Source organism: Bombus affinis, chromosome 6, assembly GCF_024516045.1.
Source record: "Bombus affinis isolate iyBomAffi1 chromosome 6, iyBomAffi1.2, whole genome shotgun sequence".
NCBI lineage: Eukaryota > Metazoa > Arthropoda > Insecta > Hymenoptera > Apidae > Bombus > Bombus affinis.
In genome coordinates, this window is record NC_066349.1 from 12,766,365 (window position 1) to 12,785,421 (window position 19,057).

The window sequence follows — 19,057 nt, forward strand, 5'->3', positions numbered from 1 at the left end:
TAAAAATTTTCATTACGCAACCGAAATTTGCGTACTTTTTGTACGTAATGTTTCTTTATTATGTTTTGTTTAGTGGGATCAAAATTGGTACAAGAACTTCATACTACTTTTTTTTTAATTTTGTACATTCACCTAATATATAAAGGGCCATTTTGAAATTGTCTATAGTTATTCTGACTTGTGACTTGTATCATATTTTATTATTCATTATATTTATATTACACAAAGATATATACTTAGCTGTATTATTGTATCGACTTCAAATACATTTCGCGAATTTTGTTCTACTATTCGGGCATCAGTAAATAGATTAAAACCGATACTTTTCTTTTTCTATTGATTATTAATATTAAACCAGGTCACAGAAATTGTATAAAACTATAGGTAGCTCTTAAAAGCAATATAAAAGCAAGAAAAGAAAGAGGACTGAACAGAAAAGAGAAGGGGAGATCCGAAACTAAATTAGACCTAAAAAATACGAAGGCAAGGAATAAAAATACCTATTGATTTTTTAACATTACATAATTGTTTTTTGCTACTTTCAATTCGCGAACATTACTACCGTTACCTCTCTCACCACGCATCACGATGTGACAATTTTATTTTACAGATCTATATTTTATACAAATTACTTAGGCAATGTGATATTCAAATTTTGTTTGCGCATCAGTGCTTTAAATTATTTTCTCCGCAATTTACAAGCCAAATGAATTTAGCATTTATACAAGACAGATAATAAAACATTTTTTTTCCATTTCACTTTCAAAATTTGTTACATATTGATAAACTATGCGTACAAAGAGAATTCTAAAATCTCTAAAACTTCTGACAATATCCTGCTTTATACTTTTCTTTCACAAATAGTCTAATATATGTATACAATACTACAGTGGCTTATCGTAAAGCTGAACTGTACAGGAATATGTAGATAGTGCTCTATGTACGCAGAGTTAGATTTAAAGGAAGAATATACTGGAATTATTCATCACACTTTCCTATCCAGAAATTTTTTTTGTATCACAAGTATTAATATTACAGTTATTCATCTAAGATAGAATTTTGTTTCCCTTTCATACACAATTGTATAATATAAGCGTTTTGTTTACAATTTAATTTTTGTTATTAAACTCAGTAGCAATATTTTTTGGCTGTTTGTTTCTTTGTTTTATCTTACAAAGACTGCCCTTCAAGTGACGAGCTATGTCTTGAGGAGTTTAAGAAAAACCCAAATACGTTGACTTTTATGTAAACTATTCATCATCTTACATTAAAACAAATAGACTATAATCCTAAATAAAATGCTTTTTTTACGCTCTTTGAATCCTTTTTACAAGACATTTGTTACTATATGATATATAATATGTACAAAGAATCTTTTTCCTTAGACAACTTAGTTTCTGTATCTATATAACTAACGTTTAAAAATGATTACTCTTCCTTTGCCATACTCTGTGTTGTGGGAGGAGGAGTGGCAACTATCTTTTTTAACATGTTTGCAGATTTATGTATATACAAATACATATACACATGTATGTATGTATATACATATTTCTTTTTATCTACTCAAATTAATATTATGTACATTTTATTCTATATATTTTTATACAATTTTTCTGTTTTTTACTACTTCTCCCTGATACATTAAGAGAATCAATATTATCCTTGTTCTTATACTTGTTATTATAAAAACTTGATTCTTTTATATTCTTACAAAATTTGATGGAAACGACAATGACAATAATGACGGCGCAGATGATTACAATAATAGTAATATGAAAAAATAATATAAATCAGTAATAATTACCATAAATTTTATAATAAGTAGCGATTAATTTAATCACTGAATTGTATATATACTATTGAACCTTAAACACTGATTTCACACATTCATAAATTATAATATACAGTGAAGTTATAATTGTCACATGCCGGAAAAAGAGAAGATAATATTTCTGGAACAAATGTCCATCTTTTTCTTAGAAATTTATTGTTATATTAACAATGATAATTACAATTATTACAAGTGTTCTCTTTTCAAGTAAACATGTGAGCTCGTTCTCTTTAAATAAAAATGATTTCAACACATAGTTATAAAATAGACAAGGTTAAGAAATAAAGGGAAATATTATATGAGCGAAAATCTATTTATTTACACCTACAGTAGATTTATGTCACAATTAATCTTCAAAAAATTATAATAGAAATAAGTATTGTTACACTAAATGTAGTTTCCCGCAATAAAGAACATAACTACACATGCTTACTAAAATAGTATGATTTTTAAAAATGAAGAATATCGCAATACCATTAAAGTTGTATAATAATATAATAATAATTTTTTTCACATAAAAACTTTGTTATTTACAGATGATTTCTTACATTCACCGGAGAACACTTGTCTATATGTTTCTTATCCACACTTCATTCGAAACGCGTGTTCAAATTTCATTAAATTACTTGATTAATAATTCATTCCATTTTATATACACACATACAACTTAGAAGAAATTTAATGCTTTCTCATTCTTTTGCCGAATTCTGATTTTTGTTCAAATTTTAATACAATATGCCCCATATTTTATTCCTGCGTACATGATGTTTTAGGGAAAAATTGGTAACGTTTTCAAATTTCATAAATATTAGTAAGAAAGCAAATACTTTTTTGATTAACATTGTTCCTCAGCAACGATTCGTCTATACTACAAATTTTAAATTAAAAAATCTTCCTTTTACATTAGGTCGAAAAGGCCACTGTTCAAGGCCACAGGCCAAGAAAATTAATTAAATTTAATTAACGAGAAGAACTTCCATTTCTTCATATCCGTTAATTTCCATTTTCATTTGAAATTCTTAAGAGAGTAACAGCATTCTCGTTTGAACATCTTGTACATTGGAAGATATTTCTGTCGAGCATATTGATATTTCGTGTATGCAAATTACCATATGTCTGTCCTTTATACATTTGACATTTATACTTTCACACTCCAAACACACTTATGCATCGAATGATGCAAAGCGTAATTTCAAAACTTCTCAAAACTGTTAAATGCTGAAAAATATAAATTAATTATTAGACTTGATTAAAATTTCAACTTTTTTCAACAAAAATATTGATTATATACAATACAGAGTGAACAAGAGGTTAAAGAGTTAAATATTTCTCATAGTATATATGAATATACAAAGATGTTTTGTTTTACGCTTTGTTAATTTTAACATATTTCTTTTATAAACAAATTTGGATATAATTTTCTATAATTATTAATCATCATTCGGTGCTTCAAATTAAAGCCATACGTTGTGAAATAATGCAGACAATTTATTCCATAGTAACGCATACTGGCGAACTCACCAAAATTTCACGTAACCCGATGAAGGTTGCACTTCGGTATATACTGATTAGTATCCAAGTGCCAGCCTTTCGTTAATGCACAGGGGTAATGCGTAACGGCTTTACAACCGCGTTTAACGCAACCAATATTTGCTCCTGTTAAACCACAAGAGTCACATAACGACTTTGCTGCATCCCATACAGCTTCTTGTAAACCTGTTACTCTTCCACCTGTAATGTAAATTAATTTTTTCTTAAGAATCTTACTACAATTTTTTTTACTGCAATTAGTTCTAAGAAAGTTGTTTTTATTGTACCTGCCATGTACACTCCAGCTGCCCAAACAGCACACTGTTCATGAAGCCACACTTCCCAACGTTGTTCTTCCCCGGGGAGTACAGTCATTCCCGTAAACATGGCATTAGTATTACTTTCAATGGAATTTCTTTTCTTTTTACCCATCTTTGCAGTAAACTGATCGGCTAACCCAGCGTACCTCAAACTCCTTTTATTCTTACCACCTTTCTTCTGTTCTGTAGTAATCTCTTGTTCATCAGCCGAAAGAATTCCATCTTCTAAACGTTCTTTACCAATTAGGTATGGCCCAAATAAATCACTCAAAACACCAGCTGGAACCTATAATTTGATAAACAATGTTATTCCTAATATTACTCATAATTTAAAATAAAATAAAAAAATATTTAATATACATGCTAAAAAAAAGAATATACGCACGGTGTATGTTCCAGGTGCTATATGTGGACCAGCTAAATTAGGATGTGGTCGAGCAGGATCCCCAGGTATTACAGAATGAGGACCTTGTTTACAAAATACGCACACCCATGTGGAATCTGTTGTATGTGCGTCATAACGTGATGACAACGTTGAACTAAAGAGACCCGCTCTACTGACTTTACCTATATAAAGTACATATTTTTTTTAATTTTATATTTAGAAATTTTCGTTTATATATATAATATAAATATATATAAGTATTAAAACTACAAACCCCTATAATCTAAATCGTTTTGATGGCTGAGTCTCTTACTTCTCCCCGCATTACCATTTCCAATACTCTTTCGTTTTTCTTTACTTTTTTCTTCTTCTTCTTCCCGTGGTGCATTAACTACTTGAATACTTAATGGACTGTCCCTTGGACCTTCAACATGAACTACTGGCCCACGAGACCTAATAGAACTTGCATTTGACCCAGAATCATATGTCATTTCTCTTATTCCATCCACTTTTGCATTTTTCTTAGTCTTTTTCGAGGCGTCTTGCTTTTTCGAACTCTTAGATATTCTTCTCTTTTTGATTTCCTTCTGAGGTATATCATTACCCACAGTTCCAAAAATATTTTCAGATGATCTGGATATTTTTCGTTTACCACCTTGTACTTTAGTTTTTTTCCCTTTCTTTCCAGACATTTTTGTATCAACTGTAGACGAAACATCAATAGGATTTATACTTTGCGCCTCTTTTGTGTGTAACACATTATTTTCTAAATTTTCGGCCTTCGTTGTGCTCCCGGATTGAAGTTCAGGTTCTGTAAGTTCTGATTTTGATTCTTCCTTTTTGACATCTGTCTCTGTCTCAACGATACCGGCAAACATCTTTTCAAGTTCTGATTCAACCTCATTAAACGGATTTGTATTATTTACAGGTTTTGGACTTGTTACTTTTGAAAATTCAGTCGCATCATCGCTAGATTTTCTTCTAACCCTCTGATTCGATGGAGTTGAACTAGGAGGTGTACTTTCACTACTCCTCCGCCTTCTAATAGGTTGATTCTCCTCACTTGTTTCGTCTACACTTTCTTCGATTTTTTCAGATATTCTCTGTTCTGCTGTATCAATATTGTCTTCTAATTTGACAACTGGAGTTGCATTTGTTTCTTCTGTTATTGGTTCACTTGTTCTAGGTTCTGTTGGTTCTGTAGGTTCTAATTCCATATCCTCTACTTCTGTTTTAGAATCTTTACTAAGCCGTACAGGCTTTTCTAGTTTTCTTTTTCTGCGTTGCTTAGTATTATCATTAGAATCGTCATTACTGAAAGCTGGAGATACTACTTCGTCTTCCCTATTTGGAGATTTCGATTTCTGTCTATCGGGGGACATGCTTTTAACACTCGATGTATCTCTTTCCTCTACTGGCATTACAATAACAGATCCAATATTTTCAGCACTGCCAAGTTTTTTATTACCACCTTCTAACTTTTCTAACAGAGAATCTACACCCTTCTTACCTCTTTTTGGTAAATTTTTAGGTGATCTTACATTCGTCTCTTCGATCTTTCGATCTCGTTCTGAAGACGATTCTCTTTTCGGACTATCTGTTACATCTTTGTCCACTTTAGAGGCAAGGTTTACAATAACAGGCAAAACATTTCTTGGTACTTGTGCAATGACACTTAATGTATCTTTATTTTTTGTAACCTCAGGCTCTTTCTTCTCTGGAACTACCCTTTCAATCGTAACACTAGGTGGTAAATTTATAACTTTTTGCGTAAAATTATCTACATTCATCTCCTTAATCTTATCATGAAGATTTGCCACTCCTTTTAAATTGCTTTCAAAGTTTTTTACTGTTATTTTAGGTGTTGTAACTTCCTTTGTTGAGAGTGAAACTGGTTCACTAACAGAATTAGGTGTTGGAACCGACGAACTAATTCCACTATCAGATGAAGTTTCTCCATTCAAAGGTATTGGAGGAGAAATAATATTTCCATTTCTGCTACCCTTATCTACATTCCTTGCAGTCAAACTTATTGGGATATCTTGAGGTATGCGAGAATAATTTTCAGGAATAATTTCAGAAGTAGATGATAAATCTAGTGTACTTTGTGAACCTGGTGAGTTTCTATACTGACTTTGGTTCTGTCTATTATCTACCAGCATTTGTAAACTAAACAAAGGATTTCCTGGTGTATTGGCTGGAGTAACTGTTTTTGATGGAACAGTTGGTGTATGCCATGTTGGAGGTGCTTGAGTATGTGCAAGTTGTGGTGTAAGTTGTGATGTTATATGAGATGCTCTTGCCATAGATGGATGTGTGTAAAATCCTGCCGGACTCAATGCTGCACCTGACAAGGCTGTTGGATGAATGTTCAATCCTGAAACTAAGACAAATATTTTTAATATAAAAGAACGATGCTTATCATTTTATATTAAAAATGATATTCTTTGTTTTTAAATTTTCTAAAAAATTGAAGAGAGTTATTACCTTGACTTTGTGCCATTGTAAGATGATTCCAAACTGTCTGAGGTGGGGGTGTGCCAACCGGAGGTCGGCTATGACCTGGATATTGTCCTGACATTTCGAAATCCTCCCAATTACTTAATGTTGGTTTGCAGGTATTTACAAAATACGAGTTCTTTGATTTATTTATTTGTTCGTCTGAACAAGATTCACTTTTAATACTTGTATCTTTGACATTCAGAGATGAATTTATAAAAGAAACATTTGTATTCTTCTTCTCACGCAAAAACACTGAAGTTTTATTAGTCAAATATTTATTAAGAGCAAGAGTACTTTCTTGTTCTAAGTATTTATTTGGTACACAATTTAACTTTGTTTCTAAATTTTTACATAATTTAGGTTTTGAAGCTTTAAGTAACGTTTTATCAATTTTTAATTTAGGAGATAAATCATCTAGATCTGAAAATTTTAATAAACCATAGTCTATTTCCTTGTACTTTGTGTTGTAGCAATTTTCTATATTACAGGAATGATTTGTTCGATCTGAAATGGCACAGTTCTTTAAAGATACTTTTATATCTGTAAAATTACACAGCTTCTTTTTATCTTCACTTTGTTTGTTACAACAGCCTTTATTATCTTCCAAGTTTTTTACTAAATTAAGTGGCTTGTCTTCTTCAGAAGCATAAAGATTATAAATATTTTTATACTGCTCCAAAATTTTAGATAATGTCTTGTACTGTGTAATATTTTGTATGTTTGATTGTTCTGACAAGCAAGGAACACAATCAATAATTTTATGATGATGATCAATTTTCTCCTTTGTTTCAGATAAATTTTCACTTTTGTCTTTGCAAAATAAGTAGGTGTCTATGGTTTGGTTAGTATCCAATAAATTAGATGGTTTTATTTTACTATCGTCACTGTGACAGGTACTATAACTTTCCTTGTGATTTTTAAGCACAGGCTCTAAAAATTCTGATAAGCATTTATCAACTGTTCCCTTCTGTATATCAGAATCTGCAATCTTTTTATTTTTTGTTGATTGTATGAAGTTTATAAATTGATTAACATAAGTTAAATCTAAATCCGACACACTTATATTTTCTTCCTTGTGACGTAAATTATAAACGTCAGGCACACCACCATGTGCTACCAATTCTTGTATGTAATCCCACTGCATGAAATTATTTGATAGCGCCCATTTTGGCGCAACTCCAAATATAAATGGCCCTGTAAACAAACGTGTTCATTGAAAACTATGATTACAATTATAGATTGTTTTAAATAAACTTGAAAAATTAAAATAATTTTTTGTCTTTGAAATAAGTTATGTGAAGAAAGTGTCAAAAATTACGTTTACTATTGATAGGAACAATTCATGTGTTTTGACAATGCACATCATAATGCTGCTCTAAAATGTTTACTCTTTGCTCATTAATATTATGTACACATTAATAACATTGATAATTATTTAATGAATTATGTAAATTGGAAGTTAGTTGTTCTTCCTTGTAATGTGCAATTAAAAATATTTTCTATTTCTAAAAGTGTTATAAGAAAATATTTAAATAAACTAGTTTATTTTTAACTAGCTTAGTTTAAATTAGTTTATTTTATACTAATGGATAACTGAATGTTTACATCTTGTTAAGTTGTAATTGATGTAAAATTAAAATATTCCAATGGTATTAATAGTGAAACAAATATAAATATAAGTATTATTGGCAATGAATATTTCTTTATACAATTGTATAAATTTTTGATTGACTTGATACTAAGCAAGAAGAAGATTAATCTTTTCTGTTAAAATATTTCTATATAACCCACATATTTCACAAAGCTCAAATCCTTTTTGCAACAAGGTTTGTAGTTTCAATGTTTACATCTTTAAATGGCGTTTATCTTACATTTTTACAATATCCAGTATTATGAGTGAATGTCACATTATCATTAATTTTAAGCTATTTGTATCAAAATACAATACATTACACTAATAATACAATCCCAACATGAAAAGTTCACAAGAACAATTTAAAGGACAAACATATCTACTTGTTAAACAAATAGGACACATAATTGGAAGTAACCCTCCACAATATTTAAACAATAAAGGACGTAAAATTCATAAAACACAAAAGATTCGATATCTGTGAACGAAGATTAAGGATGATGATAAAAAATCACAGTATTTGTCAGGGTGTCAACGTTGATATATGAAAAGATTCAAGAAGCACCAAGCTCAGTTTATTTTGGAAATTTCTCATGATGGATCGAGCGTTATATCTTTGAAAGGAACTGTCACAATAATATCGATGTGAAATTCTAACAGTATTGCACAGAATCACGATACAAGGAATAACACTGTAAGTGTTTCGTAGCCGATGTTACGATTTAGCCACGAGGGGAGCTATGGACATGCGAGTGTAACACTGTGTATCTCGATTTGCTGATCCAACGGTGTGGTAGTAGGATTACAGTTCATGTACTTTTTCGTGAATTCCGATGGCATGCAGTGTGCGTAGACGTACCGCACCAGAGCACGCATATATACGAATGAAGCACGTTAACCAAGCCACGCATATACACCCATGGAAAATACACAGGGGCGCACGTATGCACACATGTATGAATGACGTGCGTTCGCATATGCACACGCCTATGCACGCACAACGTGCAAAGCGTGGAAAGAAGACATCTAACCCCGTGGATACCGCACACGCACTAACACTAACGCACAGAGACACTAACGAAACAACGAAGCAGGGATGTAGTGTTTCCCCGCACCTGGACAGTATCGTCGATAACGCGCGAGTCGCGTGTTGCCGACACGCGGAACAACGTGTACTTATATATTCAAAATTTCCAAATTATTCGTACAATCTCTACCTGACGCCCAAATATCTCACACTCTCGAGGACACTCGGATAATCGAACGTTTTGTTCACTTCGGACAACAGAATCTAAGATCGACAGATTGCATGGTGCGAGAGGACAGACGCGTTGCATTGTACCGGCACGCATGCACGCACGTACCATGCACAATTCAGACAGCGCACACAACACCAACACCCCGACAAGACGTACGACACGGACATGGGTGCCTCTTTCTTTCGCGTAAATCGATGGGCACACTCGATTTCACTAGCTTTCCCCGGTGGGCCCTTTTTTATCGCTAAACATGCTACTGACGGTAGCTATAGTGGAGCCATGATCCAAGGATTACCGCGGGATACGCACCTTCCGCACAGGGCCCTTGCCAGGGGCTGGCGAATTTACGATTTTCCGTCAAAAAATTGTCGGGGCATCAACCAAAGCAGAATTTCAACAATGGTGGCCGCTAGCGAGCGAGCCGCATGCAATGCTGACACCTTGCGGTGGCGGCGCGAATTACGTTTCTATCCCATTCCCTCTTTTGTTAACTCTTCTCGCTCGCTCGTTCACAGCATACACGTTCTTCCTTATATATATACAATCTTTTTCACAATATTATTTTTTTCGTACAACTATCGGAATATTTAGTAATGGATATCAATTCAAAAATGTATTCCTACTTGTTCATAGTCTTTTAGATGTAGTCTGCTGCAAGTTGTTTAGCGAAGTTGATTGTATAAAATATACATGGGTATTTTGAACTCATTTGTTAAAAGAAATGTTACCAAAAATATTGCACTGCTAGTGTTATCATCTAAGTTAAAATCCATTTATTTGTCAAAATTATGCACGAAAAGGAGATTACATGCGTTTTAAAACATTTATCGCAATAGTATGTGAAATGCGTATAATTATAGTTGTTTAAATACTAATTTTACGTTTAAATTCACTTTCTATCGCGTTTTCTGTTGATACTGTTGACATTATAATTATTGTTAACATCGTAAAAAGTAATTGAAAATTTGAAGCCACCCTTAACACCGCCCACATTCGCAATCTATATCTATGAAATTTTCTTTCATTAGAATTCTGCCCATGTATTTGGTACGCCATGTAGAAGCGCGTGTATAAATTTTAGTTGAAAAACGTAATCATTGATCACAACTTAAAAGAGACAAAACATATTTCGCTCAAGTTATTGAAAAATGTTAGAATTGTTATTGACGTAGACTTATGTTGTATGTATCATTCTTCTTTCTAAAAATTTCGTATATACTGTACATATACATATATTTAGAAATTCTTAACTCTTAAATTACATTAATTACATTAAATTACATTAAATTAAATTAAATTCTTAATTCTTCTATCGTTTCCGACAGTTTTTCGTACATGAATTATTTTTACTTTCCTAATATTTATTACGGTCAAAATTTGTTGCAAAAATGTTTTTAAAGATGTTTAATACATTTATTATTATTGATATGAATATGAATATATTGTAGAGTCTAACAAATATTACAGCCACAATCAAGTCATTAATATTACTTACCATGCCGTGGCATTTCTTTTACTACTTTGTTCGTATATTTATTAATATGCTTCGTTATCCGATATCTAGTTCTATAGAAAATTCACTATAATCAAGTCTCAATGATGGATGGATCTATATTACATCGCTTTGGTCAATGAGTAACATCCAACGAATGTTTGGAAAACGCGGCAATGTACTTATATGCAAACATTTATTCCCTACATGTGTGTAGTACCGCTTCTGCGTCTTTCTGGAATCTTCTTTGACACGAACATAAATTTGTATAAATGATCATTTTTACAATAACCGCGATCATCGACATTTAAATATTTACTTTACACTATTCTTCGTTAATCGCCCACGATTATTTGATTATATTTACAATTATGTGTTATTTACACGATCGACTTGCAAAACAGAAAATTATAAAGTTTAATTAAACAGCTGCCTTTTTTTTGTTTACAATCAAATAAATATTCTAGTTGGACATATATGTATTTTCTAGCATAATTTAACTGTGTATTCGCATTTCTTTAAACGTACATTTATCGTCACGTAAACAAACATTATAGTGACGCAACCCGCCAAATGAGCCAACCAAGTACTTACTACATATATTCGTATGCTTACATATGTATATCAAGTACATGAAGTATATTGCGTCACAGATAGTTTTTGCCAACAGTGAGGCGCCAATGAATGTCGTCTGCTCGTTCTGACAGTTATTCATTTAACTGGTCAAGAAATATCATTTTTTCAAGTAATCATTATAAATTTTCTAGAATATTAGAAATTTCTTATTTTAGTATATTGTTTAGACTGAATATTAGTCGGTAAAATATGAAATTTTATAGAAAATATTGTAATATGGTAATATTTTCGTCTGCTTAATTGACAGCTGCGCAAGTTCAGAAATCAGCGCCGAAGCGGTGAAGAGATACGGTATTTGGATTTGTGAGAGCTTTACCGAAAATAAGAACAATTTATCGCTAAAATGATAATTCTAGCGAAGTTTATACTGAATTTTTGAAAATATAACATAGATGTTACGTATTTTGTTTAACTTTTTATTTAAACATGGAGGCGGAAGTTAGAGTTAATCGTCGTTCTTCAAGTATTTTCAATCAGAATGCAGTTTGTTATGGATTTTAGCGTGAATGACGTGTCAATGTATAGATGTATAGTCAATGTGAGATTCAAAGTCAAAGTGAATTTCGTAATAATACAAGAAAAGTGTATACAACTTGAGTCCAATTAACCTCTGACTTTCAATGAGCACAATGTCTTTCTATCGAATTTGATTTGTAACAATAAAATTGAAAGATACATATATACATCTACAAGTTCCTTTGAATAATTATGAAATGATATTCATGTGCAAAGAAAATGAATGTTATGCCTAAAGAAAAACATCAAGAAACTAAATAGTCATCCTAAATATTATACTTACAAATATGTATTATTTACATTTACTCTAAATATTCTACCTAAATTATTCGATATGAAAGTGTTAAATTTATTATATTTGAAGTGCAATTATTTATTAATGTAACATTAAATATATTTCTTTAAATATGAGAAATATGCCAAAGACATAAACATAACAAAGTGCTATAGATGTTAACAAGATAAATATCTTGTTTTACGATTCTAGTCTATATTATACAATAAAATATATATTATTAGTGATATAATTGCACACTGTTCATATAAAAACTATATATATGCTAGTACTTATATCACAAATGAGCATAAACATTAAAAAAATTTTTATTTATATATGAACTCATATTAGAAGAAGAATAATTATAATTATATAACAAAATTACAAATGCCTATGTTTTGATTTATTTAATAGTGACATGTATGATAGATTGACTTCGTTAAACTTTTCATGCAATAATAAAGTACTTTATTCATTGATAGTGGATTAATTATATGGTATTCAAAATATAAAATTTCAAATACCATGGAGCAGTGTGAAGAAGCTGATGTATCTAACGTGACAAATACTAAGGCAGATATTTCCCCTAAGCCAAAGCAAAAGAAAAAATCTCTTTGCCGTATGCTTATGAATAAAAAGACCAAAGTTGGATGTTTGGAGACATCTTACAAAGATGGTGATTCAAATAAAAATTCTAAACTGGAAAATTCACAACATGGATCTCATACTAGTACAAAACTTTCATTATGCTGTGCAATGACTGAACGTAGCAGAACACCGCCACAAAGTTTGACTGTCAGTAGATTATCTCCAACTACATTAAGCCACACATCTGTTAAATCTGAGGTAGCTTCTGCTAATGGAAATTGTCAAACAGATGTGACAATAGAGAAGGAGGAGATGTATATAGCAAGTAGTACGCACAATGTTGAAGAAAATGTAGCAAAGAATAGTGTTTTTAGTGGCAAAGAACGACAAAGTACATTTATTGAAGGTAAGAATTAGTTTCATTAAAAATTAAACAGTTTTCAAATTATACTAATTTTAATGATGATATATTAGGTTCATAAATTTAAAAATTATTTCTCAATTCCTTAAATGATATTTAATTATTTAAGTAATTATTAATTGATTGTTTAATTGTTTCCCCTAAACAATTTTTTTATTTATTAGCTGTTTAAGGGTTATTAAGATATATATAACACTAACTAATACATTCCTTACGATGTTTCTCTTTTTATCAAATCTGTAATTTGACTGAATGAGGTAGTGACCTTGCACATCCCCACCATATCCTTTTCTACACTAATACCTGCAAAGATTGCTTCTAATGTGTTTATGCAAGGAGACAGTTCTTATTGACAGTCAGTTAGTACCTGACCTTTGGCATAAAAACGTATCTGAAGTATAGTGTTAAGTATCATATTTTAAGAATGTCTAATGCAAGTAATAAAGCAAAAAAAACTTCTTTTTTCAATAAATTGTTTAAAGCATTTAAACGAAATAAAAGTGGCAAACTAGAGAGAGAAACAAAGCAAAAATTAAAATTTGGAGAAGCTTCTGAAAAACGTACTGAAAATTTAAATACTAAATCTCATAATGTTAGTTGTGAAAAAGAAGATACATCTAAACTGCAGCATGATATTAATATTGACATAAATTTTGAAAGTAGAGAAAATAATAATCATAAAATTGATATTAAAAATTCATGTGACAATCAACATTTTAAAAACAGTAAAGTGACATCATATGAAAATGTAACTCAAAGTTCTAAACAAAATGATAATTTATATCCTAATAACTTATGTACAAATATATTAAACATCCAAAAACATAGGAAGGCATTCAGTGCAACGAATATTAATATAGAAAAGGATGAAAAAGGATATAAATGTGGTTCAGATAGAAATTTAGATAAGAAAATTGCATTTTTAAATGAAGATTATAATATAAAAAATGTATATCTACAAAATAAAAATGATTCTTCAAACTATTCTGATTCTTTTTCAAAAATTGCAAATTCAGTATCACATTCTGATTTTGTCAAAATATCAAATTTAGTACCATATTCTGGTACTATAAAAAATTTACAAAATACACATAAATTTTTACTAAAAGAAAAAAGCATAATATCACAAAAAAATAGTGAAGATAGTGATTTCTCTGCAGAGTCAACAGAAGATTCATTTGAGGAATCATCAGAAGATGAAAATGAACTTTTAATTGATTATGAAAGAAATGAAAAAAGCTTCAAGGATGAATATTTTACAAAAGGAAAATATATCACTTATTTCTTCTTGGAAATGGAACGGATGTTCTACAATCCTTTTGATGTTTACAGTATGGTTCAATACCATGAAACTAACAATACTGAAAGACCAGGAAAAGAAGGTATAATAAAACAAATGAAATATACCTGCTGCTTAAAATTTGATTCTCATGCTTCTTCAAACATTTTTATTTTATTAATATGTAAATGTTACATTATTTCTTCTATTTGGCCACTTAAAAAAATTTCAATATCTAAACTATGAAATTATTAATAACATAGACATTTATTAAGGACATTAATATTGTATAGATTAAAAATCTCTGAGGTAATTATTTTGGATTTTTTTCCAAGAAAATTTATATTACGTTATATTATATATACAAAAATAAATTTTTTAATATAAATTTTATAATATTTCTATATATATTTAAAGACAAGTTTTTCCATCTTAAAAGGACCTTAATCTTGTTCATATATGTAATCATATATCAATACTATATTTAATTACATAAGATATGTCTCTTGAGAAAAGAATAAAATATTTGATTATAATATTTCAAATGAATCACATTCTTGCTAATTTCTGAATAACTGTGTCAGTATCAAGAATACAATAACTGGCAATTGAATCAATTTAGTTTCATTACAGATACAAGTTGTAATATCCTTTATCATTCTATTTTCTAATATTAACTTCATTTCTTCAAGACATTACTTTAAAATACATATGTGTTACCTAAATTTTGTATTTTCCTAAAAGGTTTCCATATAGTTCTACATAATTTTATATTACTTTGATGTTCTAGGTGAAAATTCATCCTCTGGATCTATTTCTCCAAGTGTTCCTACATATTTAAGGCAAAGACTAATTCATAGGCGATCTGTGGATAATTTAGTAGGAAATTCACCAACAAATTCTATGAGACATTCAAGTCCAGAATCTATAAAAAGTGCACCTGTTCAACTTAAACCACGTTCTACATCTCATGATGCATTGTCTAAAAAAAAAGAGCGTCATCAATCTCAAACTGGAGCATCTATGGACAGTCTAGCAAAACAAGCATTACTAGCTGCTCAAGTTCTTAATCTAATTCCTACACAAAAAGCACGAGAAAGGTTTATAAATTTTAATAAAGTTTTAATTTTGTACTTGTCTTTGTCTTTGTAAATGTGTTATGATTTTTTGCTATAGAAATTTCCTTCATGGTAGGATTGCTGCAAATTCACTACTTGGACCAGTAGAACTTGAAAAAGTACTACCAAATCGCGAATTGAAAATTTTTATTGGAACATGGAATATGAATGGACAGAACCCACCAAAAGAATTGAATGATTTTATGTTACCTTCAGATATAGAAACTGTTCCAGATCTGTTAGCAATTGGAACACAAGAATCTTGTTCTGAGCGGAGTGAATGGGAGGCAGCTTTGCAAGAAACTCTTGGTCCTTCTCACGTATTACTCTGTAGTACTGGTTTAGGAACACTACATCTTGCACTTTTCTTAAGAAGAGATCTAATTTGGTTCTGTTCCATCCATGAAGATGCTAGCTTTTCAACTAGGACAGGAACTGCTTTTAGAACAAAAGGAGCAGTAGCTATAGCTTTAATGTTATTTGGCACAAGTTTTCTGTTTGTTACTGCACATTTAACCGCACATCAAGATAAAGTTAAAGAAAGGGTAAATGATATTAAAAGAATAGTTAGAAATCTTGATCTTCCTAAAGAGTTACCTACGAGACATAAAAGCAAAGGTGTGGATATATAAATGTATATTACTATTGTTGTATTATAAAAACATTGTATTATATAAGCTTATATTATAAAAATATTGAATGAATATTATATTTTTAGATGTAACTCAAAATTTTGACTGTGTATTTTGGTGTGGTGATTTAAACTTTCGGCTAGCTCAGCCAAGAGAGGAAGTTATTCAATGGGTCACAGATGCATGCTTTCCACAACAATTACCTGTAAATTTGCACAAAGATCAATTGAAAACAATTCTTAGCGAAGGAGCTGTTTTACGTGGTTTTGAAGAAGCACCAATTACATTTCCTCCTACATATAAATATGATCCTGGAACACAAAATTTTGACTCAAGTAGTAAACAACGCACACCTGCATATACTGATAGAATTCTCTTTAAAGGAAAAGGACATACAAGAGGCTATATCAGAAGAGTTAGTTATGAAAATTCTAATTCATATAAAGATGGAGTTATAGAATGTTTGGTTTATGACTCTGTACCCAGCATTTGTACCTCAGATCATAAACCTGTATGGGGTGTTTTTAAAACAACCATAAGACCTGGTATTGACACGTATGTACCATTCATATAATATAATTTATTATATAAAACATATGATATTCTTTAATTAATGTCTATTACAGTATTCCTCTTGGTGGAGGTCTGTTTAATCGTGAAATATATCTAGAAGGCATAAAAAGGCGAGCAGCTGCTATGGATGAATCTCATGGAACTTCAAAAGTATGTTCAATTCAATAAACATAGGTAATATAAATTTCATTGGAAAAAATATTTCATATTAAGAAATTTATATAACATGAGCATTATATTTCTATTTATTCTAATTTTTTAATGCCAAAATATGAAATCATAGTTATTGCAATTCTTACAATTAATATCACTTCTTTTTTTGTATGCTCTATATATATGATAAATTTATAACTGTTCATAACTTTTTTATATGAATATCAAATACCATTTTTTAGTGCAGTTTATAGGACAAGTTACTGTACAATGTGCACTTTGTAATGTCTAGTCAAAATAAAGCAGACTTCCCATTCCTATAACTAGCAGTGAAAATGCTAGATATTATAGATATATGTGCCATTTCTAAAAAATATAAAAAAAAGAAGAATAAAAGATGCTTCATTATTTCGAAATTTATAATATTTATAAAAGACAAATAGTTTTTACAGGTTCTCCATATATATATCATAATATGTTATTTCACAATTCATAATGTTATTTCATCACAGCATTTTATTTCTAGAATATCATAAGAATATTCAACAGTGATTTTCATTATAAAAAATTACATATTGCAATATATTTTCCACTTAAATAATTTACATAAAAAATATGTAAGGCCTAAAATATGTTAAATTACACACTCCAAGATGTAATAATAATATTAAAACATGTATAAGTTATTTTGTTTATGGTTTTATATTTATTATAACTTATAATAATTTTATAATTTACTTATTATATTCAACAGTATTCAACTTAAACAAATTTGAATTTCCCATTTTTGAATAATTGAAACGCATTAAGTAAATCCTATTATATAGTTAAACTTTTAAAAAGTTTGTTTTTGCTTATATGTAATTATCACCACTTAAATATATCTACTTTTATTGTAAATATTTAAAAATGCTGATAATAATTATTATATGAAAATTCAAAGTCGTTATCTTATTATATAAGACAACAACAAAAATTTCATCAGTATTATTACTGAATATAATATTATAAATTATTTTTTAATGAATGGTTCAATGAATTTAAAATATTATGCTATAGTGTATGAAAAGATGTAAAAAATTGCAATTAATATTACTATTTTCTGAAATCATTTGGTATTATTTTTCTTCAAAACAAACTAAATTTCTTTATATACATTTTTTGTATGATATTGTTGTGTATTTTTCTGCTTCAAATAAAATAGTTTAATATTTTGACTTTTAAATAACTATGGAAGTGCTTTATTTAATTAAATTTAGATGAGCAGTGGTAAAGATATATTATTTATCTTGCTTTAATACAATATGTAAATATTGAAAATGGAATTTTTAATATTATGTCATCTTTGAAATAATACTTTCAATTAACAATTAATGGATATTTATAATAAAAAAATATCCCAAATTTGGTGCTTGTAAGGTAGTAACTATTTTTCATATACAACATAGCATAACTATTATTATTATTACACAAATGATATTTATTTAGTAATTAAATATTTATTAAAAGTGGATTATAATTATCATATAACTGTGATCATTTTGTTTTATATATATTGCAAGTATCATATATTTAATTACTCATACTAAACAATAGTGCACAACAATAATATATTAATATAAGAATTTGATTTATGTAATACATCATATAAATATTATATATTTAAGAACAATATACATATATTCATAATAACGGATTAACATTAACCAGAAAATAAGTGCTAACTGCAAAATGATCTAGGAAGACAAAAAGCAGCACTAATATAAATTAAGTACTTAAAAAGTGGTTATTAATTCAAATATGCTTAAATAGACTGATGTTCAATATGTTTAAAAAGCTTCAATGTGTACAAAGTATTTTATATTGAAAGATATTTAATTTGAAAAACATAAAAAAGTATGTATTAAATACA

General features: G+C 29.5%; 2 protein-coding genes across 11 annotated transcripts; one reads left to right on the top strand and one right to left on the bottom strand.

Moving 5' to 3' along the window:
• Nucleotides 1-97: 97 nt before the first annotated feature.
• Nucleotides 98-10,983, bottom strand: LOC126917451 (uncharacterized protein CG5098). Of its 7 annotated transcripts, none has more exons than XM_050724311.1 (7): nt 10,956-10,983; nt 6,554-7,762; nt 4,341-6,449; nt 4,067-4,248; nt 3,649-3,967; nt 3,353-3,562; nt 98-3,049 (listed from the first exon to the last, which is right to left on the bottom strand). In XM_050724311.1, exons 1-6 carry the CDS (start codon nt 10,966-10,968, stop codon nt 3,360-3,362), a joined length of 4,035 nt encoding a protein of 1,344 aa, XP_050580268.1. In that variant the 5' UTR covers nt 10,969-10,983; the 3' UTR covers nt 98-3,049; nt 3,353-3,359. The 7 variants fall into 7 exon arrangements, with proteins under 7 accessions (XP_050580268.1, XP_050580269.1, XP_050580270.1 ...); XM_050724312.1 differs by lacking the exon at nt 10,956-10,983 and adding an exon at nt 9,770-9,906; XM_050724313.1 differs by lacking the exon at nt 10,956-10,983 and adding an exon at nt 9,419-9,559.
• A 609-nt stretch (nt 10,984-11,592) lies between these two features.
• On the top strand, nt 11,593-17,831 carry LOC126917457 (inositol polyphosphate 5-phosphatase E). 4 transcript variants are annotated; one of them, XM_050724339.1, is made up of 7 exons: nt 11,593-11,697; nt 11,836-13,375; nt 14,551-14,772; nt 15,460-15,769; nt 15,846-16,405; nt 16,506-16,974; nt 17,046-17,831. In XM_050724339.1, the coding sequence occupies exons 2-7, from the start codon at nt 12,907-12,909 to the stop codon at nt 17,158-17,160; spliced, it is 2,145 nt and encodes a 714-aa protein (XP_050580296.1). In that variant the 5' UTR covers nt 11,593-11,697; nt 11,836-12,906; the 3' UTR covers nt 17,161-17,831. The 4 variants fall into 4 exon arrangements, with proteins under 4 accessions (XP_050580296.1, XP_050580298.1, XP_050580295.1 ...); XM_050724341.1 differs by lacking the exon at nt 14,551-14,772 and having other exon boundaries at nt 11,610-13,375; XM_050724338.1 differs by lacking the exons at nt 11,593-11,697; nt 11,836-13,375 and having other exon boundaries at nt 13,577-14,772; nt 15,864-16,405.
• The last annotated feature ends 1,226 nt before the right edge of the window (nt 17,832-19,057 follow it).

Excerpts from the sequence above, each read along its gene's own strand:
- LOC126917451 (XM_050724309.1), bottom strand. The coding sequence starts at position 9,178 with ATGCGAACGCACGTCATTCATACATGTGTGCATACGTGCGCCCCTGTG. Across the intron at positions 7,763-9,018 it reads CCATCGGAATTCACGAAAAA|GGCCATTTATATTTGGAGTT; the intron begins GTACATGAACTG and ends GTTTGTTTACAG. Across the intron at positions 3,968-4,066 it reads TAGCACCTGGAACATACACC|GTTCCAGCTGGTGTTTTGAG; the intron begins GTGCGTATATTC and ends ATCAAATTATAG.
- LOC126917457 (XM_050724337.1), top strand. The coding sequence starts at position 13,815 with ATGTCTAATGCAAGTAATAAAGCAAAAAAAACTTCTTTTTTCAATAAA. Across the intron at positions 14,773-15,459 it reads TGAAAGACCAGGAAAAGAAG|GTGAAAATTCATCCTCTGGA; the intron begins GTATAATAAAAC and ends TTGATGTTCTAG. Across the intron at positions 15,770-15,845 it reads ACACAAAAAGCACGAGAAAG|AAATTTCCTTCATGGTAGGA; the intron begins GTTTATAAATTT and ends TTTTTGCTATAG.